The sequence below is a fragment of the Rhamphochromis sp. 'chilingali' genome (assembly GCF_963969265.1).
Source record: "Rhamphochromis sp. 'chilingali' genome assembly, chromosome: 2".
Classification (NCBI taxonomy): Eukaryota; Metazoa; Chordata; class Actinopteri; order Cichliformes; family Cichlidae; genus Rhamphochromis; species Rhamphochromis sp. 'chilingali'.
The window spans coordinates 42324373-42348038 of record NC_137930.1 but is presented as its reverse complement, the minus strand read 5'-3'; the positions used below and the strand labels follow the sequence as shown (position 1 = coordinate 42348038).

At 41.0% G+C, this 23666-nt stretch overlaps 1 protein-coding gene across 5 annotated transcripts in view; it reads left to right on the top strand.

The window, feature by feature from the left end:
• Positions 1-23666, top strand: part of ptprz1a (protein tyrosine phosphatase receptor type Z1a) — a 95125-nt gene that overhangs the window by 31393 nt on the left and 40066 nt on the right. For all 5 annotated transcript variants that reach the window (XR_013969809.1, XM_080866065.1, XM_080866067.1 and 2 more), the window contains exons 5-10: positions 112-207; positions 1689-1755; positions 1835-1992; positions 5007-5157; positions 18486-18670; positions 22909-23035. Coding sequence is in view for 4 of the 5 variants with exons in the window: in XM_080866065.1 (XP_080722191.1) it covers positions 112-207; positions 1689-1755; positions 1835-1992; positions 5007-5157; positions 18486-18670; positions 22909-23035 (784 nt within the window). In the remaining variant the exon portion in view is untranslated. The remainder of the gene's footprint in view (positions 1-111; positions 208-1688; positions 1756-1834; positions 1993-5006; positions 5158-18485; positions 18671-22908; positions 23036-23666) is intronic.

Genomic DNA, 23666 nt, shown 5'->3' with positions numbered 1-23666 from the left:
ATTTTTAAAAAGGACCTTTACAAAAAGAAATTCAGTGTCTGAATTAAACAATCTCACTGGACTGATAGACTCAACTTGTTGGTGTTTATTTTTTTCTGTTTACTCCTGTAGATGCAAATATACTGTTATGACCCACTTCGATTTGATTCTTTGGATGAAAGCATCAAGGCTGGAGGCAGAATCACAGCACTCGCTGTTCTATTTGAGGTTTGTGGTGTGTGCATGTGTTCACTACAAGGCATATTGTTATGTGCTGAGAACAGGTTTAGAGATTTGTATGACTTGTGTGCTTAAAGAGTAAAGCATTGAAATTCAAAAAGCTATTCAATGCATGCGTGACAATAGAAGAAGAAAGGTATTACAATAATTAAAATAAAATAAAAGTTAAGCTTGAATAAGTTACTGCAATCATTGAGGAACTTAGCATGGAGCCGCTACTCCTCTGTTGAAAAGAGCTGATTGGGGGCTTTTTAATTCACAGCAGGTAAACAGATGTTCAAAGTGATACTGCCAGTGTATGTAGTATCGTGGCTTTGTCCTGTCTTCCTACCCTAACCCCATCCAGTCACAGCAGATGATCATCCTGAGCCTGGATCTGTTGTAGGTTTCTTACTGTTAAAAGTTGTGTTGAGAAGTTTTTCCTTCTCACTTCCACCAAAGCACTTGTTCATAGGGGGTCATATGACCGCTGGGGTTTTCTTTGCTTTGCACACAGAGGGTCGTTTGATTCTTTGTATTATTGTAGGGTCTTTACCTTACAATACAAAATGCTTTGAGGAAATTGTTGTTGTGATTTGCCACTATATAAATAACATTGAATTGAATAGTAATGTTCAATCATTAGACTGAAGGTTTATTTTTATTGTTGGTTTATGATCATTGCTGTGTTCTTGTCTGTGTGCTTATGTTCAGTGTCAGGGTTCATACTGAGCATAGTAAATACTTTTTCTTAACATGCAGTCTGCTTTGTGCAGTCATGTTGCCTCTGGCCATGTTGGCATGTTAGAACTGTGAAAGGTCAGGTTGGAACAAATCTAAGACGAATGCCTCATGTGAAACAGCAGGGAATATCTGTGTGTCTTTCCAGCTAAAGCTTGGGCATAAAAACTACCAGTTAACTACCAGTTTTGTTTCTTGCCAGCAACTTTGGCAGTAACTGGGTCATAAATAATCTTCTTCTCATCGTTTTCTTTTTTTTTCTCTCAAAATTCCAAAAATGTGAACGCTTTGTTGGTGACAGCAGTGTAACCATGAAAGTTCTGGTTTTGAATATGTCCTATAGTCTTGTTTAATATTCCCTTTGTGTTCCTTTTGTTTTTCTTAACTTTATGGTAAAATAATAAATGGAGCATTTAACAGTGCAAGATCATACATATCTTTAGCAGAACCTATATCTAAAACATAAAATCCATGACATGATGTTATGTTTATAATTTTGAGAGGAAAGGGTTGTACGTTGTTTGTTTTATTTATTCCTTCATATTTTATTACTTTGTTAACTTACAAAGTTTCAGTCATAGGAACTTATAGTTTTACAGTATACTGGCTGTCCTGTTTATTTTCTGTTTTTTTTTTCCAATGGTATTAGTGTTGTTATATTTGTTAGTAAAGCTATTTTAAGATATTCATTTAGAACCTGTATGTATATGTGTGATTTATCTGAAGTAATTATGTTTTCCTTTTCACAGATAAGCACTGAAGACAACATGAACTACGCTGCTATAATAGAAGGCATCAACAGTGTGAGCAGATATGGTACAGCAGGTGGTTTTTTGTGTTTTCTCTTACCTTTTCTTGTGTTGTGTGTTTTTAAGCTGTCTTGTTTACTGTCCAGGAAAGAGTGCCAGGGTTTCACCCTTCACCCTGCAAGGTCTTCTGCCAAACTCCACTGAAAAATACTTTATCTATAATGGCTCTCTGACTACGCCACCTTGCGGCGAGATTGTTGAGTGGATCATCTTCAAGAACACAGTAGCCATCTCCGATGACCAGGTGACAAATCCAGTTCCAGTACATTTAAATTAAAATGTATACATTTTCACTTTCTATTTTGAAATCTGCTTCAAATCCTGCATGTTGTTTATTATTTTTATATTCTTGTTTTAAATGGTAACCTTCTTTATATTGATTTCTAAATGACTGCACCACTTTAGGCAATAAAATATGATGCTAGCTTTTACTGTAAACATACAGTAGAATTTAAACATATTGTAAACATAACTTTCTCAGTATAATAGAGGGGTCTTTTTGCCTTAAGTGGCTCGACAAAACCTAAAAGCCCAGTTGGAGATAATGGGTATCATGACGGAAGTTATCTGAAGTTTCTATTAGGCTAGGCTTTCACCTTCAGGGTCTGTGCATGCTCACTCTAAAAATACAGTGGCTTGCAAAAGTATTCGACCCCCTTGAACTTTCCCACATTTTGTCACATTACAGCCACAAACATGAATCAATTTTATTGGAATTCCACATGAAAGACCAACACAAAGTGGTGTACACGTGAGAAGTGGAACAAAAATCACACATGATTCCAAACATTTTTTACAAATAAATAACTGCAAAGTGGGGTGTGTGTAATTATTCAGCCCCCTGAGTCAATACTTTGTAGAACCACCTTTTGCGTTTGTGAACAGCAGTTTTCAGATCTTGCCACAGGTTCTCGATTGGATTTAGATCTGGACTTTGACTGGGCCATTCTAACACATGGATATGTTTTGTTTTAAACCGTTCCATTGTTGCCCTGGCTTTATGTTTAGGGTCGTTGTCCTGCTGGAAGGTGAACCTCTGCCCCAGTCTCAAGTCTTTTGCAGACTCCAAGAGGTTTTCTTCCAAGATTGCCCTGTATTTGGCTCCATCCATCTTCCCATCAACTCTGACCAGCTTCCCTGTCCCTGCTGAAGAGAAGCATCCCCAGAGCATGATGCTGCCGCCACCATATTTGACAGTATGGTGTGTTCAGAGTGATGTGCAGTGTTAGTTTTCCGCCACACATAGCGTTTTGTATTTTGGCCAAAAAGTTCCATTTTGGTCTCATCTGACCAGAGCCCCTTCTTCCATCCGTTTGCTGTGTCCCCACATGGCTTGTGGCAAACTGCAAACGGCACTTCTTATGGTTTTCTGTTAACAATGGCTTTCTTCTTGCCACTCTTCCATAAAGGCCAACTTTGTGCAGTGCACGACTAATAGTTATCCTATGGACAGATTCCCCCACCTGAGCTGTAGATCTCTGCAGCTCGTCCAGAGTCACCATGGGCCTCTTGGCTGCATTTCTGATCAGCGCTCTCCTTGTTCGGCCTGTGAGTTTAGGTGGACGGCCTTGTCTTGGTAGGTTTACAGTTGTGCCGTACGCCTTCCATTTCTGAACGTTGGTGACATAAACACTAACAACTACATGGGGAAGGGGGCAGATGGGATGGACACTCACTGAAAACTGCGACTCGATAGAGGAATCGATAGAAAAAAACCCAAAACAATTATTCCTATGTTCGTAAGCAACCCTTTAAAGAGATATTTAGGTTTCACAACAGAGAGGGGCAAGAGAGAGAGAAAGGGCGAGACAGACAGAGCATGACTGAACCCCATACAGAAGCAGTCTTTGCTTCAAACAATTATTGGCTTACAGAAGGTTTCTGAGCTATTCAGACTTGATGAAGCACATTAGACCCACATAATTGCATGTACCTGCACAAACATGTAGATGCATACAAAAGGTTTTCAACAAAAACATTCCACCATGATCCCTGCTGAGGACCAGATGTTGTTTTCAACCTGACTCATTCACTTCAAACACAGCTACCATTAGATAGGTTTCACTCTGGTGAACTGGTGACTCGGCAACACAAAAAGACCTGGATGTCCATGGAAGACAACAGTGGTGGGTGATCACAGAATCATTTCCATGGTGAAGAGAAACCCCTTCACAACAGCCAACCAAGTGAACAACACTCTCCAGGAGGCATATCAATATCCAAGTCTACCATAAAGAGAAGAGTGCTTGAAAGTAAATACAGAGGGTTCACTGGAAGATGCAAGCAACTCATAAACTTTAAGGCTAGATTAGATTTTACTAAAACACATCTAAAAAGCACAGAATGATGGCAAGAAAAGAGTATGGAGAGGGCATGGAACAGCTCACAATCCAAAGCATATCCAGGCAATATGATGGCTTGGCCGTGCATGGCTGCCAAAGGCACTGGGACACTAGTGTCTGACACAGGACAGAAGCAGCCGAATGAATTCGGAGTTTTTCAGAGACATACTGTCTGCTCACATCCAGCTAAATGGAGTCAAATTGATTGGGTTTCATAATACAGATGGACAATGACCCAAAACATACAGCCTAAGCAACACAGGAGTTTATTAAAGGAAAGAATTGGAATATTGTTGAATGGCCAAGTCAGTCACCTGATCTCAACCCTTTTGAGCATTTCAATTGCTGAAGACATCTCTGTGCAGAAGCCCCACGCTGGCAGCTAATATATATATATATATATATATATATATATATATATATATATATATATATATATATATATATATATATATATATATATATATATATATATATATATATATATATATATATATATATATATAAATATAAAGATTATTTGGAACTGTGAGTGATGCAAAGCTGATGTAGTAAAGTGCAAAAAAAATAATGTTGGAAATTAGATTAGCGAGTCACCTTTGAGTCTTTAGTGGGGCATGTAGTCAGATATAGTTTTGAAGTTTGAATACCTTAAAAGAATCTTTTATTGTTGCCCATTCTTTTTCTAAGACGTTCACCATCATAAAAATTTCGAGGAGTTTAATAAGAAATATTTTTAGGCTACCTTTTCCTTTGTTTATTTTATTCCCAAAGTCGTTTCTGTAAAAGAACCTGCTGAAATCACAACCCCACAGTTAGTGCAACCTCACAGTACAATCACTCCTAATTATTAGGTAACCATTCATGGCAGAGTGCTGAACTCATGTTTATAACTGTATTGATTCCTCTGTTGCAGCTGGTAATGTTCTGTGAGGTGATGACGATGCAGCAGGCTGGATATGTGATGCTGATGGACTACCTGCAGAACAACTACAGGGAGCAGCAGGAGCAATTTATGGGTCTGGTGTTCTCCTCTTATACGGGCACTGAGGAGATCTTCACACGGGGTTTGTATCCAGATTTTTGTTTCTTAGGACAGTCATTTATACCAAGGGCTCTAGTCATCTGAATGAAATCGTATTTGACTGAAAACTAGTGATGTGCGGATCGATACTGAAATATCGATTCCTCCAATACCAGTCATTTATGTTCTAGAATCGATTCTCATATTAAAATATCAATATTTTAGTAATTTAGGGTAAATTTGTAGTTTATCATTAACAGGAACACAGTGGAAAGCAGCTATATCATTTGGATTGTCTACATTGGAAGGAACTACTTTCTCTTCCGCCTTTCATAGTCATGTATTTTACCTCCACAAACAGCCAAGACGCGGTTTGCGATACATGTGGCAAGACCACTAACCTCGTCAAACACCTCACTGTAAATCATATCACAGAATATGACGAGCGTATGTTGAATCGAACTGAAGAGGAGGAGAGGGGTAGGTGCCACTAGGGCGAGACAGATGTCTCTCGCGGAGGCCTTTAGTGCTGCAGCCAGGCAACATGCTCAAATGGCACACAACTTCAGTTTTTTATATGATAATTCTGCATTATTAAGTGATAAGAACAAGTAATCTGAGGTCCTGTAATCATTATGAAGCTATAATTTGAGATACAATAAAAGATACAGTAAAAAAAAAAAGTTTTTGTACAACGTATCGGTATCGGATCAGTATCACCGATGCCACCCTGAATTTTACTTGGTATTGGATCGGAAAGGAAATCAGTGGTATCGCACATCACTACTTGCAAATGTTTTCTCTGATTAAATACATCAGCTGAATTGTGTAGAATACATAGTGTTTGCCTTTTTAACCTAAAGACATATAAAGCTAGTATTTGCAGAATTTTAAATAATTTTAACTTTGTTATTTAAAATTGAAATCATGATATACTTTTTAGACTAAATCATATTCCATATGCATGAAACAGGTTGAAGCATTAGTTGAGGCAGAGCTACTAACAGAGGTTGACGCCTGTAAATCTTTGGGCTGGATGTACCTGTCGTCATAAAATTATTACCTGAAATAAGTTAACACAAAAGTTGTTGGAGCATCCAAACAGACAGGTTTTCTTGTTGTTTTTGGTGACAGACCTTGTTGGAAGCTGAGATGTGGCGGTCAAACTACTGAAAACTTAAAAACCCTAAATCCTCCACTTTAGCCATGATAGAAACTTTTTTCACATGGTATTGATTAGTTTGGAACAAGTAGCAACTGAAGAACAGGGCTTAAAAATGAATTTAGTGTGGGATTCAGTTTTCCAATCAAGCTTACTAGAATTACCATTTAACTTTCTTAAATATGGGGACCTGTGGCTCCAAAAAATGAACATAGCAGCAGCCAAAATGCTAGATGATGGTAATGGGTGGCAGCAGAGTGGCCACCTCCATCTTACATGTACAGTAATCCAGTAATTGTAAACAGTAATTGACCTCGTAATCACAATTCTAGCTTACCTAAAGAACTTATTCAGATAAAATAACCCACCCATCACTTTAATCACACTCTAGATCTTGTTTTAACATATGGCATAGAAACTGAACATTTAACAGTGTTTTCCGAAAACCCTCTCTTGTCTGATCATTTCCTAAAAACATTTATGTTTACAATATTGATTACACAGCAGTGGGGAGTAGACTTCATCACAGTAGATGTCTTTCTGAAAGTGCTGTAACTGACTTTAAGAATATAATATACCTGCTGTTATCTTCTTCAATGCCCTGTACCAACACAGAGCAGAGCAGCTAGCTGAACGCTACTCAAACAGAGGTCGATTATCTTGTTAATAATTTTACCTCCTCACTTTGTATGACCCTGGATACTTTAGCTCTTGTGAAAAACAGCTGAAATCAAATCACAAGTACTTGACTCCTTGGTATAATTCTCAAACACATAGCTTAAAGCTGATAACTCGTAAGCTGCAGAGGAAATGGAGAGAAACCTTTTGGATGGTGCCAGTAGTATCCCATTAAGGAATGATGGCCATCTTCAACCAAAACGCTGACACAAATGTGACACAGGAACTGTCAGTCATTAGTCTCTGTCCCGCCTCTTCCCTTTGATACATGGCTACAATGCAAAATCAGGGTTTCCAAAAAGTTGATTCTGTTCATCTGGATGTAGCGTTTTGTGGGAGAAATGTTTCATCACTCATCCAAGTGACTTCTTCAGTCTCAGCTGACTGCAGGTTTCCCCAATCTTATAAACAGTACATTTGCATAATGACTGAAACCAGCCCACTGAGGGAACAGTGGGCTGGGAGGTCAGTTCCTTAATCTTAATTATGCAAATTCTTATGACCATTGATCAACAACCACTGATCAAAGCCCACTGATCAATGGCCATGAGTACCATTCACAGAGAGTTGGGGAATGGCTGCAATCACAGCATTGTAAGATGGCAAAAGATGTACCCTTAGGCCCCCTCCTTGATTCAGAGATGGTCTTTCCCTTTTCATGTAAATAGCCTCCTTGACTCCGCGCTCAAACCAGCGTTCCTCCCTGTCCAAGATGTGTACATCCTCATAATTGAAAGAGTATCCACTGGCCTGTAGGTGTGAATAGACTGCAGAGTCCTGGCCTGATGAGGTGGCTCTTCTGTGTTGTGCTATCCGCTTCGCCAGAGGTTGTTTGGTTTCCCCGATGTATAAATCCTGGCAATCCTCCAGGCACTTAACAGCGTGCACTATGTTACTCTGTTTGGGGGACCCGATCCTTGGGGTGGACCAGTTTTTGGCGCAGCGTGTTTTGGGGTTTAAAAGAGACCCGGTGTTTAGAAAAAATGCGTTTCAACTGCTCTGATACTCCTGACACATATGGGATCACTACAGGTTTTCGCTTGGGCAGCAGTTGTCCTTCTCTCCTGGATCGGCTGAAGCTTTCTTTAGGTGTCTTTCCAGCTTTGACAAAAGTCCAGCTAGGATAATCACATTTACTCAGGGCCTTCTTGATGTGCTGTTCTTCTGCCTCCCTGGCCGCTGTGTCTGTGGGGATGGTATGTGCTCTGTGTTGGAGCGTCCTGATGACACCCAGTTTGTGCTCCAGTGGATGATGACAGTGAAACCTTAGATACTGATCCGTATGTGTAGGTTTATGGTACACGTCAGCTTTTAGATGTCCCTCATTACTGATGGAAATCTCACAGTCTAAGAAGGCTAACCTGCCACTTTTCATATCCTCCCTGGTGAATTTGATTTGTCGGTCCACCGAGTTAATGTGATCAGTGAATTGTGGTACGTCCTGAGATTTGATTTTTACCCAGGTGTCATCCACATACCTGAACCAATGGCTTGGTGGTGTTCCAGGGTAGGATAGCAGAGCCCTCTTTTCCACTTCTTCCATGTACAAATTGGCCACGATGGATGAAACTGGGGAGCCTATGGCACACCCATGTTTCTGCCTGTAGAACTGACCCTTGTATGTGAAGTAGGTGGAATGAAGACACAGTTCCAAAAGCAAACACACTTGGTCGATGCTGAGAGTGGTCCTGTTGCTGAGGTTGGTGTCATCCTGTAATCTCTTACGGACTACCTCCAACGCTTCCGTGACTGGGATACAAGTGAAGAGAGATGTAACGTTGTACGATACCATGGTTTCATCTGCCTCCATAATGACATCTCTCACCTTCTCAACAAAATCCAGGGTGTTCTGGATGTGGTGTTCAGAGCTGCCCACCAGCGGGTTGAGGATCGAAGCCAGAAACTTGGAGGTGTTATAGGTGACCGAGTTTACGTGAAAAGGGAAAGACCATCTCTGAATCGAGGAGGGAGCCTAGGGGTACATCTTTCGCCATCTTACAATGCTGTGATTGCAGCCATTCCCCAACTCTCTGTGAATGGTACTCATGGCCATTGATCAGTGGTCTTTGATCAGTGGGTTTTGGTCAGTGGTTGTTGGTCATGGGAATTTGCATAATTAAGATTAAGGAACTGACCTCCCAGCCCACTGTTCCTTCAGTGGGCTGGTTTCAGTCATTATGCAAATGTATGTTTATAAGATTGGGGAAACCTGCAGTCAGCTGAGACTGAAGAAGTCACTTGGATGAGTGACGAAACGTTTCTCCCACAAAACGCTACATCCAGATGAACAACAACTTTTTGGAGATTTACTTTCCTGGATGACTGAGAATATATCAAGACAAAATCAGGGTTAAAAGTCTGAAAGGGAGGGAAAAAATGCCCTGAAACTGAAAAGGGGGGTTTGAAACTGAAAAAAGGGAATTTGAAGCCCCCCAAAAATTGAAACTGTAAAAAAACTAAATTGCATAATTTTGTAGTAAACAAACGGCAGACACCGTTGAGCCATTACAACAGATTTTAGGGTTCCCCACCTCCTGAATCCCACTTTCCTACTCATTTTCCTGTTTAGAAGCAAATTCACACTCTACAATTGAGAAAGGAAACTAGAGGGTTTCTTTTTTCATTTTTTTATTTGAGTACATTTCAGAGCCAGTGTTTTTTCACTTTTACTTGAAAAAAGAAATTGACACTTTTGCTGGAGTATTTTTAACACTAGTATCTGTACTTCTAATTAAGTACAGAATGTCTGTACGTTTTCCACTTCTGTCTGGCTTACCTAAGCTCAAAGTGGGCTGCATGTGGCTCACAATGTAAAATGAATTTGTTGACATCCCTATATACTACTCCGAAAGCAATTCTCTTTTGCAATGTGAAGCTTATTATTGACTATGTGCACGAGACAATGCTAACTTCCTGGTTTGAGACCGGATGTGGGGTTGTGCATTTCCGGTAGCTTTACTTTGCGGTCAATCGCTACTGTGAAGATATACCCCAAAATCATGTCCAAAACTCGAAAACGGAAAGATCGCGTTAAGTTACAAAGAGGAGAAGGTGGGAACACTCACCACTGTTGTGTCATAAAAAATCTAATGATCAATTTTGACGTTTAAAGAGTTTAGCAGTCCCTCGCAATAACGCGGTTCACCTTTCACCTCGCTGTTTCGCAGATTTTTTAGTGCAAGTTTGCATGCTTATTTTTTTTACGTCACATTGTGTCCTGCGTCCTGATCGCTGCAGACGATCTCCTCCGTGACGTCTCTCCTGTACAGTACAGAATCGCTGCATCGATCGTTAGCAGTGTGACTCTGAAGTGCAGCACTGTATGTCCACGATGTCCACGAAACGTTTTGCACCGTCAAAAAATAAAATTGGCTACTTGATTTCACCCATCGCTGGTTATTTTAGAACATAACACCCGCGATAAACGAGGGACAGCTGAGAAATATAACATTTGAATCCATTTTCTCTTTTGCTCTGAGGCGCAGGGAAAAATATCTACAAGTCGATGAACATCATTTACAGATATATTGGGTAAATGCCCAAGACATCTATAGAAATGTAAATCGCCGCTTGATTCATTCATTTGCTTAACTTGTTTTGGACCGTAAACCAGGCGCGAATAAGACACCGGAAACAAAGCTCCCCACAGGAGTTTCCGCACCGGAAGTAGCATATGCTAACGTGCACACAGTCAATTACTGGGTGTTTAAATATAGGACTTTACATGACAGGTTTTTTTTTTACATTTTTAACCAGCAAATACTCAAACACTATGTGTGTATCTGTCCCAAAGTACAGATCCTGATTCATTTTGATTATAAGAAAGGGTGAGAATTTCAGGCTTTTAAAAATCTGCCTCACATTTCAGTGTGCGGAAAGAAAAAAAAGGGGGTCTGAAAGTGGGTCAAAAGACCATTTTTCCAAAAATATATTTTCAAAATTATTTGACATATGAAGCCTAAATTTCATCATTCCATTCTATCATATAGCTTAAAACTTTGGACCATAAACGTTTTAGGTAAATTGAAGATGATGAAGCAAAATATTCTAAACTTCTGTTGATTTTTAGACAAATGATCATGATGTAAAAATAGAGCTGAAGTGACCTGAATAAAATGTCAGTGACAGACAGAGAATGGGGTGACTTGGGTACCAATTGATTTTAACACTGCATGTTGTTTCTACTCAATAACTGGGATTGATCTTTGGCTTTGGGGAGAGTTTGTTCTGGTACCAGAGAAATATTTGATGTTGTTTTCAATTAATGTTCTAAAATATTCTTAAAACATTTGAGAAGCTGGTTTTGAATTGCCGTTGACTTTTGCCTCCACCAGTTAGTTTTGGAATATGCAACACTTTAGCATATTTTATTGGAGTTAGCAGAAATTAATTTATTAGTTGTTACACACACATCTGTATATATTTTGGCAACATTACAGGACAAAAACAATCTTCTCCATAATCAGTTCCATTTGTTTGTCTGTTTATCAGTCTAGCATCCACAGTTGTAAAGATATTTAAATATTGTGTGATGGTAGATATCAATAACAACTGAAGGTGATTTAATTTTGGTGAAAATTGTGTCAAGGTGATACCAAATGTGAAAAACAGCAAAAACTTTATATTACTTTTAAAGGATTGTCTTCAAATTTTACAATATCCTAGACCTTAGAGAACTTGACTATCTAGCTTGGCTAAGCACACACTTTATTTTTTAATATGACACACTACATCTGCTAACCTCAGCATGTTGTAGTAAAAACATAAAACATTAAAGTTTTAGTAAGCTGTTAGGATGCTAGGGCTGGGCGATAGGGCCTAAAATCCATATCATGGTATAATTTGAAGTATGTGCGGTAACGATATAGATCGCGATATATTTTTTTCTTCTGTATACCGTATTTTCTATACTTAAAATCCTTTAATTTTCTCAAAACTCGACCGTGCACCTTATAATCCGGTGCACCTTATGTATGAATTCTGGTTGTGCTTATTGACCTCAAACAGATTTTATGTGGTACACGCTCAAAAATCTGTCAAAAATGTTTTAGTAGGACTTTGGTAAGCTACAAAGCCGCACCACTTGATGGACTGTCGGAGCATTATGGGTACCGTAGTCAGGAGCCTCGCTGAGTAACCTGGGTCCAAAACTCCGTCTGCTTCGGGTCCCAAAGTCAAACGAACACTGCAGCATCACTGAGAGTTAAAAACGGTCTAAATTCTTTCATCTTTAATAAAATGATCAGCACTGCTGCTTTACCAGGTGTAAAAATTAAGTTTAACATCCAGGCATCCATGAAAACAGAATTTATTACATTTAACAGAGTTAGAAGTTAGCAGGAAGTTAGCTCGCTCGCTTCCACCTAAACATGATATACCACGTTCTGACCAGTGTTGGTCAAGTTACTTGAAAAAAGTAATCAGTAACTAATTACTGATTACTTCCCCAAAAAAGTAACCCCGTTACTTTACTGATTACTTGTTTTCAAAAGTAATTAATTACTTAGTTACTTTTTAAAAACACGATTTACAACCTGAATAGGTGATAAAGCGATAGATCTTTCAGCCCAATTCTACTTTTTCTGCATAATCCATCATACAAAATGTAATCAAATGGAAAAGTCTATTTTTTTAACTTGTTTTATCAGTGTTAATCTTTTAACTTTATGCATCAAGTAAAAATTAAATTATATGCAACATTCTCTGACTTGAATAAATTAGTTTAAACCTAACCATTTAAACCTATTTTCTACACATTCCAGCACATAAAATAAAATATTTTTTGTGTTTACACTCACTCTTTCAAATAGATGCAATTAAAACACAGCAGAAAATAAATAAAGTCAAAGACTCAGGTCCTGTTGCTCTATTTTCACCTGTAAAGCAGGACTGTGGTAGGCGGAGGTTTACCCTGGTGCAGGTGTGCCGCGGTCAATGGAAGAATCCGCGAGTTTCTCTGTGAATTTTCCATTACGTCATAGCTAGGGATGGGTACCGGTATCCGGTGCCATGATGGCACCGGTTCTGACATAGACGGTAGTAACCAGACCGAAAAGCAGCGCAGATTTCGGTGCTTTATTTCGGTGCTTTTTTTTCCTGAGCTGTGATACACTTCTAGCCAATCATTTTACGTTTCCGAGGATAGTAGGCGGGCCCAGGTATGTACGTTCTTTTAGAGCAGAGCTACAGATTAAAAATGCCCAAGGCGAAGCGGTCAAAAGTCTGGCTGTACTTCACAGCAAAAGATGCAAACTCAGCAGCCTGCAACAAGTGCTTTAAGCTGATACTGTGATACTGTCAAAGGAGGTAACACCTCAAATCCGATGAAATACCTGGCGACGCATAGCGTTTTTTTTTTTTAAAGCCGAGAAATGCGCCGTATTTGATAGCTTGCTGCGAGACCTCACACCGAGCGCATCTACTGCGGGTGGGTTGCCTGTTATGCAACATCCCCCAAAAACACGAAGAGGAGAGTCCTGGCCCCTAGCCCTGCCAGTGTAGCAGAAATGATGAGGATGATGCAGCAGCAGCCGTTCTTCTCTGCGTGAGTAGCTTAATGTTGTTCGTGTGTAATTTACGTTGAGTAGGCTAACCACGTTATTACATTAATGCATGTAAGGTGAACTAGCAAACATCATCATAGCTACATGCGGCTGTCTTCTTGTTTGATGGCAGATACTCCCTTCACCCTGGCCAAAAAGGCTAAAATGACCAAAGAAAAAGTGGAAAACAGTTAAACATGAGAGGTTTAGGACAAAGTTTGTGTTTTTTCCATTGTTTAAGCACTGCTTCCAGCCAAGAGTGATACCATATATGCCCCATAGCTGCAGAAAAGGCTAACATTGTTATCTTTTTACAAAAAACAGCTGAACATGAGAGGTTTTTGGACCAATTTTGTGTTCTCCATTCTTTAAGCACCGGTTTGAGCACCGTTTGAGCACCGGCACTGTTTCAAAAGTACCGATTTGGCACCGGTATCGGATAAAACCTAAACGATACCCATCCCTAGTCATAGCGCACTCGGTGCTTGCTCGGAAGTTTAGGGGTTTTTTCGCTGTAAAAAGAAGTTTTCTTCCCACGCACAACGGACACTAATGTTTTTGTCACTTTTTATGGAATCAAACTCAAAGTAAGGTCAGTACTTCCACGCTTTAAATGCTGCACGCTCATACTCTCTCCCACACTCGATATATGATCCATTGTTGATCTGCACACAGCTGTTGTCACTAACGGCGCACTCGCTTACGTCACTGTCTTGAGACATTCTCGCAAAAAATCACGGTTTTAGTAACGCAATAACGCAGCGTTCCTACGGGAAAGTAACGGTAATCTAATTACCGTTTTTGCAATAGTAATCCCTTACTTTACTCGTTACTTGAAAAAAGTAACGCGTTACTGCCCATCTCTGGTTCTGACTGAGAGATTTCTGAAAAAATTCAAACGTACAACTCTGCTGTCACTTCCAACATGAATGAAGACAGGAAACTAAACAGCAGTGACTTTTTTTAGGGTTGCTGAAGTTGGGCTAGCTGGTATATAATGATGTGCTACATGATCACTAGCGACACAGCTATGTTAGCATAACAAAAACACAGTGAAGCTGTAGGATGAACGCTAACTTTTTTCCACTCGATAAAAGTTAACGTGAGGGTTCCTGATGGTTTGGGACAAATGCAATCGCATGGCAGGATGCTATAAAGGGACCAAACTTCAGTCAGGAGAACAACTGAGATAATCCATCCACAAAACGAGGTTAGTCATTAATATACTGCAACAACATGGGAATAGAGCAGAATTCATTCATTAATGAATCAATGGTACGGAAGTGGAGGAAGCGCAGTTTTTGGCTTTCCTCATATTCCAAAATGTGCTTCGTCTCTTCGCTATTACTGTCACCCGGCATAAACTGCAGATGATATTGCTTGCAGCCGTTGCGATGCTTTTGACCAAAACAGGCGCAGCTTGATGACACCATCAACATGCACTATCAGGGTAGAGCGGTATAGTGAAAATCTCTACCATTGGCCAAATTCATATCGTTTCTACCGAATACCGTTTATACCGAATATCGTTTATACCGCCCACCCCATAGGACGCGTCCCTTTTCTGTGAAGTCTAGAGGGCATGACGGCAACAGCGCAAACTATATATAAAGTGGGTTTCCAAACAAAAACCCCATTCTTCACTGAAAGAAAAGAACACGTTAAACTCTAGAGCAGCGGTCCCCAACCACCAGGCCACGGACCGGTCTGTGAGTCGTTTGGTACCGGACCACGAGAGTTGAGGCTCAGGTGGGAAATTGATGGTTTTCAGGGTTTTTATCATTAACTCTGTTTCCCTGGGTCTTTGTAGTTGTGTCTTCTTATTATTATCTTATTTTGAAAGAAATATTTACGCGTTACCATGGTGGCCAGAGAGCAGACAGGAGGATGTTACTCTTAATGTTGGCGCATTTCAGGAGGACGCTGCTAATAAAGTTACACAATTACACAGTTAATTGGCATTTATTATTACATTTATAAAATACCACAGTTTTTGTCTTGGACGTATCATTTTATTTTGTTGTATTTGTTCGCTGCACCTTAAAGGCCGGTCCGTGAAAATCTTGTGTGACATTACACCGGTCCGCGGCGCAAAAAAGGTTGGGGACCGCTGCTCTAGAGTGAAACAACAAAGGTACAATGCCTAGGCAAAGCAATGGCAGAGCACTCCTAAAAAGCTTCTGCTAATCTTTAAACAGCAAAACAAACTAGGCCCCACAAATTTACTGCCATTATCTTCACCACTAGAACAGCAGGAACATATTTCCCGACACTTGGTAGCCAAAACAAAACAAAACGTATGCTGTAATGATAGAAAGGTGCTATACAAGTACAGTTTTGCTTATCTACTTAGAGAGTATACTCCATTAGATGTTACAAACTCATCGATGCTGGGTACTGGAATTTACACAAGCCTTAGAAGAAAACTGAAAATTACTGGAAGCAGCAGCAGTCATGCCAAACTATAATGTGCTGATCACTGTAGTTTGTTCAGTGAGTATGGTTTGATTGAATCGGTTTCCCTGATATAGGAATAGGGAAGGGTTTCAAAGTACCAAAAAAATTAGTTGCTGGTTTTAATTTAAATGTCTTATGAGATCCAAAAGTCCAAGAAAAAATTTATATATATATAAAATATATATAAGACAGGTCCGCGGCTCCGAACCATAGTAAAGGGACCTCTGGCTAATACGTCGGGTTCATGTCGGGCTCATAACCGAAAACTAGCTTTACTTTGTTGTCTGGGTCAACTTTGCTAGTGAGAGACAGAGAGACGTTGAAAGACTGCTCCAGCGGAACTTATTGTTTTCGGAGGAAAACACGAACACGGTGTACAGTCGAGTCTTAACAGCTTACTTACAGCTGGGCTCGTCAGGCACTCTTCTTGGCTGCAGTGGTTATTATTATATTTACATGCTTCCAGCTCCCGTTTCTGGTCGGTGACAACTCGTACTTTTCCTTTTTCTCCCTCCCTCGCTCACAGACACATAACAAGTATGGCAGTCCATTCTCCCTGCAGCACGGACTACACTGCCCATGAGGCTACATTCTTTAGGGCTATGCCTGTAACACTAATGCGTGTTTTGTTTGGGTTTCCACCGGTGTGGAATTATCAAAAATGGAGAGGGCATAGCCTAACATATGAAACAGGAAAAGACCGGCGTGCAATCCATTTATTTCAACAAAGTAACTGTATTCTGAATACCACCTTTTTAAACGGTAACTGTAACAGAATACAGTTACTCATATTTTGTATTTTAAATACGTAACAGCGGTACATGTATTCCGATACCCCCCAACACTGTTTATAGACATGTCAGCATAGAACAATTAATGTTGGTTTAGTCAACATAGCATAGTTTTTTTTTCTGGTCTTTTTTTTGTTATTGTTGTTGATTTTCAGGTCACTTTGGAGTGATTCATTGGTGCGTCCGCTGTTTTATTTATTACTCTTTATGTCTTATCATTTCTCTTTCTGCACTCAGCAGTATGTTTGATCTGCCTTCAGTCCTGCCCTTTAACTACAAAAACACATAAACACACATACACAACCCAACCAGTCAGTCAGTCAATCAGTCAAACCACGACCACACTGAGGTTTGCCACATGGAAACACATGGTCTGTTTTCCCTGACAGTTGGTTTCAGGGAAAACAGACTAAAATTGGAGGGAGAGAGGGAGGGAGAGAGGGAGGGAGGGAGGGAGAGAGAGAGAGAGAGAGAGAGAGAGGTTTGTGCATTCTTTACCAAAGTTCTCGTGGTTGGCACTGCCCTCTAGTGGTCCAAGCAAAATATTTGTATTTATCAGCTTGTATTTATCTGTTCCCTCTTCTGCTGTTCGTAGCTAATGATATCAGGATTTTCACTTTGATCCCTCAGTGAACAGAGTTCAGACTGGTTAGAGCACTGAGCCTAGCTGAGATCCAGTGGAAAAGGAAATTTGCGAATGATTGGATAGAGTTTTCTGTCTGTCACCGCCAATCCTCAGCCTGCTTTAATCTGTGTTAATCCCAGACTTCATAGTGTCAGTCATCTGCATTGTCTCTGCACTACTAATCTCACCTCTGACCCAGAATCATACTTACAAACACAGACAGGAGCCATTTCAACAGCCACAATTCACGTTACTCATCCATTGCTTACTTACCGGTAGTTAATAATTCAGTTCAATTTAATTAAATTTTATATATACAGCGCCACATCGCAACAGCAGTCACCTCAAGGCAGTAACAAATAAATCAATAAACAAATAAAGGCACATCATGATGGGCGCTAGGACAGTTTATGGCCCACCAAAGTCAATTTTAAAGGTATAACTATGGCTTCACATCTAAATTGAATTAATTCTTGATTATGGCACTGAAATTGTGCTCTTCAATATAAAATTGAAGAGCACAATTTCAGTTTTATGAAATTCAGCTTTGTAGTTTTTTGTGTAATTTTCCTAATCAGCAAACAAGCATTGAACACATTTCACCACTGAGTTGCTTCAAAAGAACAAGCTATAAAACATAATGTGATGTGATAACCTGCATTCAGGATCCGGACAATTTTAAAAGCAAAATCATAAAATGTAATATTTTCCTTTTAATTGACTCTTTCTTCTTTTTAATGTAGTCAATCATACATGATAATGTATCCAGTGTTCCCCTGTTCATCAAATTTACATAAAGGCTACTGAAATAATAAAAGTTACTATAATAGAAAATAAAGTCAAGGTAGATCTTAGTTTTGGTTAGAGTTTTGGTTCCTGTATTTGAATTTGTGTCCAAAAGTGCAGGCAAAAATGGAATATACACTGTAGAATGTGACAATCAATAATACCAAGCCAGCCACACTGTAATGAGTACATTTATTTATTTATTTATTTTATCAGGATCTGAAATGACTGAGGAAATGTAAGCTGTAAACCATCTGCAGAACTCGTGGGTTTAAAAGAGTGCATCACAGCATATTTTTAAAAAGAGAGGTTTTTATCTGTGTGTTTCAGTCTGCAGTTCAGAACCGGAGAACATCCAGGTGGCACCACACAACCTTAGCAGCCTGCTGGTGACATGGGAAAGGCCACGGGCAGTGTATGACTCCAGCATCGACAAGTACTCAGTCAACTACAGACTAGCTAGTACAGAGAATGCTGTCTCATCTGAATATCTGACTGACGGAGACCAGGATGTGGTGAGAAAGCAACCAACAGTTCATAATATAAAAAACATTTTCTCTTAAATTTTGTGATATTTGCCATCTGTCCATCCATCCATCTTCTTCCACTGATCAGGGGCCGGGTCATGGGGGGCCAGACAAGGCAGAGAAGCCCAGACCTCCCTCTCCCCTACCACCTCCTCCAGCTTGTCCAAGGGAACACCAAGGCATTCCCAGGCCAACCGAGAGATATAATCTCTCCAGCGTGTCCTGGGTCTGCCCCGGGGCCTCCTCCCAGTGGGGCATACCTGGAACACCTCGCCCAGGATGCGCCCAAGAGGCATTCTTGTCAGATGCCCAAACCATCTCAACTGGCTCCTTTCATTGTGGAGGAGCAGTGGGTCTACTCTTAGTCCTTCCCAGATGGCTGAACTCCTCACCCTATCTCTACGGGAAAGGCCAGCCAACCTTTGGAGGAAGCCCATTTGTGCTGCTAGTATCCGCACTACCCACAGCTTGTGACTGTAGATGAGGGTAGGGACGTGGATCAACCAGTAAATTGAGAGCTTCGTTTTTACATTCAGCTCTATCTTCACCATAACAGACCAGTACAGCGTCCGCATCACTGCAGCCGCAGCACCAATCCATCTGTTAATCTCTCACTCCCTCATCACTTGTGAACAAGACCCCGAGATTTTAGTTTAATTCACTTGGGGTAGGAAGTTGTCCCTGACCCGAAGTGGGCAATTCACCCTTTTCCGGCTGAGGGCCATGGCCTCAGATTTGGAGGTGCTGATTCTCATTTCCACTGCTTCACACTCTACTGCAAGCTGTTCCAGTGCGAGCTGGAGGCCATCATACATTAAGGCTAACAGAACCGCATCATCTGCAAAAAGCAGAGATGAGATTCTGAGACCACCCAAGTGAAAGCCTCCCTCCACTTGGCTACTTCTAGAAATTCTCTCCATAAAAAAGGGCCTGTTGCAATGGGTCAGACATCCCATACTCCTGAAGCACCTCCCACAGAACACTCTGAAGGACATGGTTGAATGCCTTCTCCAAGTCCACAAAATATATGTAGACTGGTTGGGCAAACTCCCATGCACCCTCAAGTATCGTTGAGAGGGTAAAGAGCTGGTCCAGTGTTCCACGACCAGGACGAAAGCCGCATTGTTCCTCCTGTATCCGAGGTTCAACTAAAGGACGGACTCGCCAGCACCATGGCATAGACTTTCCCAAGGAGGCTGAGGGTGTGATCCCCTATAGTTGGAGCACACCCTTCTTAAGTATCCGTCGCATGACAGTTTGCCAGAATTTCTTCCTTTTCCATGGCCTCTCCAAACTCCTCTCACACTGGGTTTTTGCTTTAGTCACTGCCTGAGTCGCGTTCTGCTTGGCCTGTCAGTACCTATCAGCTGCCTCTGACGTCCCGAAAGCTAACCAAGCCCAATAGGACTCCTCCTTTAGCCTGGTGGCTCCCTTCACTTCTGGTGTCCCAACATTTGGTTCGGCGGTTACTACCACGACAGGCAGCAACCACCTTACAGCTGCAGCTCAGTGCAGCGGCTTCAGCAGTGGAGGTGCTGAACATGGTCCATTCAGACTCGATGTCCCCAATCTCCCTTGGAACGCTGTTGAAGCTCTGCCTGAGGTGTGAGTTGAAGATCTTGCAGACTGGACCTCTGCCAGGCGTTCCCAGCTCACCCTCATTATACATTTTGGTGTGTCAGGTCTGTCCAGCATCCTCCCCCCCACCACCTGATCCAACTCACCACTAGGTGGTGATCAGCTCAGCCCCTCTCTTCACCCAAAATATTTCCACAAGTCTGGTGATACGATTACAAAATCGTTTACAAAAATGTTTGTTACAACTGTGGTTTGCACAGGCGTCCAGTAACAAAACACTGCTCAGGTTCAGATCCGGGAGCCCATTCCTTCCAGTCACGCCCCCTCCAGGTCTCACTGTCATTTCTTACATGAGCGTTGAAGTCTCCCAGTAGGACAACAGTCCCCATGTGGAGCACTCTCAAGCACCCAGGGACTCCAAGAAGGCTGGGTACTTTGAAGTAAACTGCGCATAAGCGGAGACGACAGTCAGGACCTGTCCTCTGACCTGAAGGTGCAGGGTGCAAGCCCTCTTGTCCAGAAACCCCAACGTATAGGCAACAAGCCGAGGGGATACTAGAATACCCACCCCAGTCTGCTGCCTCTCAGCAAGGGCAACTCTAGACTGAGATAGAGTCTAGGCCCTCACCAGGACCCCAAGCCATGCATTGAGGTGACCCCGACTATATCTAGCAGGTACCTCTCAACGTCATGCACTAACCCAGACACCAGAGAGGTGACATTCCATGTCCCAATCACTAGTTTTGGTAGTCAGGGTTTGGTCCGACAGGGCCTCTGCTCCTGGCCGCCACCCAAAGCACATTGTACCCGACACCTATGGCACCTTCTGTGGGTAGTGGGCCTGCAGGAGGCCATGTCCCTTTTTCGAACTGTGCCTGGCTGTGCCCCATGGATGCCATTGGGCACCCTCCCCGGGCCTGGCTCCAGTGAGGGGCCCTGGAAGGGTGAACTGTTCCCTTGGACTTATTCGATTCAATTCAGTTTTATTTATATAGCGCCAAATCACAACAACAGTCGCCTCAAGGCGCTTTATATTGTACAGTAGATCCTACAATAATACATACAGAGAAAAACCCAACAATCATATGACCCCCTATGAGCAAGCACTTTGGCGACAGTGGGAAGGAAAAACTCCCTTTTAACAGGAAGAAACCTCCGGCAGAACCAGGCTCAGGGAGGGGCGGGCATCTGCTACGACCGGTGACTTATACTCATGGGGATCTTTTGAATTCCTCATTGTTTGGTCCCTTACCCAGGACCAATTTGCCATGGGAGACACTACCAAGGGGGACAACATAGCCCCTGGAATCCCTGGAACACACAAACCCCCTCCACCACGTTAAGGTAGCAATTCACAGAGGGGTGATATTTTCGCCAATTATATTAACCATTGACCTCTGTAAAGCCTGAATAAGCAGCTGTTGCACAAATGATAATCACCGAACCTCTAAGAACTGTGCACTGCTTACTACTACTAAAAACTGTCTTCTCAAAAAGGTGTTCACTAGGCTGCTCAATGTTTTTGGTGTGGCTTTAATGGTAAATAATTCTTAGCCATATTGTTATTTCATAGTCTAGGGAGTATGTTGAAGTTCACCTGTAGGCCAACCCAAAAGTGTCGCCCTGGATTTTATGTTAGACAATAAACTTTGTGTTGAAATAAAAGTTTTATGACACTTCCACAATATGTGCAAGATACTTGCCAAAAGTAAAATGTCTTTTTTGCCAAATGATGAATGTCTGCAACAACTTCTGTGGTGTTTAATCGCAAGGTAGCAAATTAAATAAGTCTCGGACACAGAAAATTTTCAGCATTAATATCATTAGGTGATGAGGTAAGGATGCTTACTTACACTCATTAGACACTTTGTTAGGTGCACCCGTTGAACTGCTAGATAATGCAAATATCTAGTCAACCAAATCACATTGCAAAAAATGAACATTTTCTCAAAACAGAAAATATCCAGAGAATGGCATGTGTTTGGGTGAAAATGCTGTTAATGCCAGAGGTCAGAGGAGAATGGCTAGAATGCTTTGAGCTGATAGGATGGCAACAGTAATTTAGATATCTACTGGTTATAACCAAGGTATGCTTAAGAGTACAGCATGTTGAACTGTGAAGAAGATGTGTTACAGCAGCAACAGAAGAAGGCGACAATAGTTGCTGCTGTCAGCTAAGAACAGGAACCTGAGGCTATAACTTGTAGGGGATCACCAAAGTAGGACAGCAACAGCCTGGAAGAATGATGTTTGGTCTAATAAATGTAGATTTCTGCTGCAAAATTTGGATGGCAAAAATCCCAATTTGGTAACAACATGAAAGCTCTTGATACCTGCCATGTATAAAGAGCCAACAAATCTGTGGCAGCTGCATGATGCTGTCATGTCAATATGGATCAAAATATCTAAGAAATATGTATAGGAATTTGTCTACAACAGCGGTCCCCAACCCCTGGGCCACGCACCGGTACCGGACCATGAGTCGTTTGGTACCGGGCACGAGCCTAGTTTTAGGATAGCTGTAACATTCACTTGTACACTGTACTTTGACCATGGTTTAACTCCTTGTGAGTGAAATAAAGACATGCAAATGACTGTAGAGAATGGAAGTAGGTAATCTTGGCACTGATGTGATATTCTTTCACCAGGGTGCGATACTTGATGACCTCTTGGCCAACACCAGTTATATGATCCAGGTTGTGGCGGTGTGCTCCAATGGTCTGTACGGACGTTCAAGCAACCCATTGATGGTTGTCATGCCCATTGACAACCCTGGTAAGAGCAAGCGTGCCCATCACCAGGCATAACCACAAAATCTATTAATTGTGAAATAGTAAGGCTAGTGCAAATTGTGACTTTGTGACAAACCTGCAAGATAGCCAAACCTGTATATTATAAAATTAATTTGTATTGAACCTTTACAAAGTGCAAAATAATTGGTTAACACTTAGTAATGTTATTGGTCACATTACTGTTACTAAGTCATCATTTAACCATATTTTAAATATATTCCAGTCACTTTTACATATTATTAATAATTAATAATTTAAATTTAATCTAATAACGTGGATGCATTTTTTATTTCATTCAACATTTTTATTTACTATGGCATTTTATTGTTTTTTTTTTATTTTCATCATTTTCTTTTGCTATTCTCTCTTTACATTTTTCTGTTGTTTTATGGTCATAAATGGAATAAACTGCATTAGAAGATAAAAGCTTATAAATTACCACACACTAACAAGGTCACTTTTGTAACGGAAACATCTGGTTTTGGTTGAGGCTAGAGAATTTCTTTTTTCCGTCTAAAAGGGTTTTGTTTAACCTTACTTAACACAAAGACCTGAAGCTGAGGAAAAACTGCTTCAGCCCTTCAAACTAACTAAATTGTTACTGAAATATGATC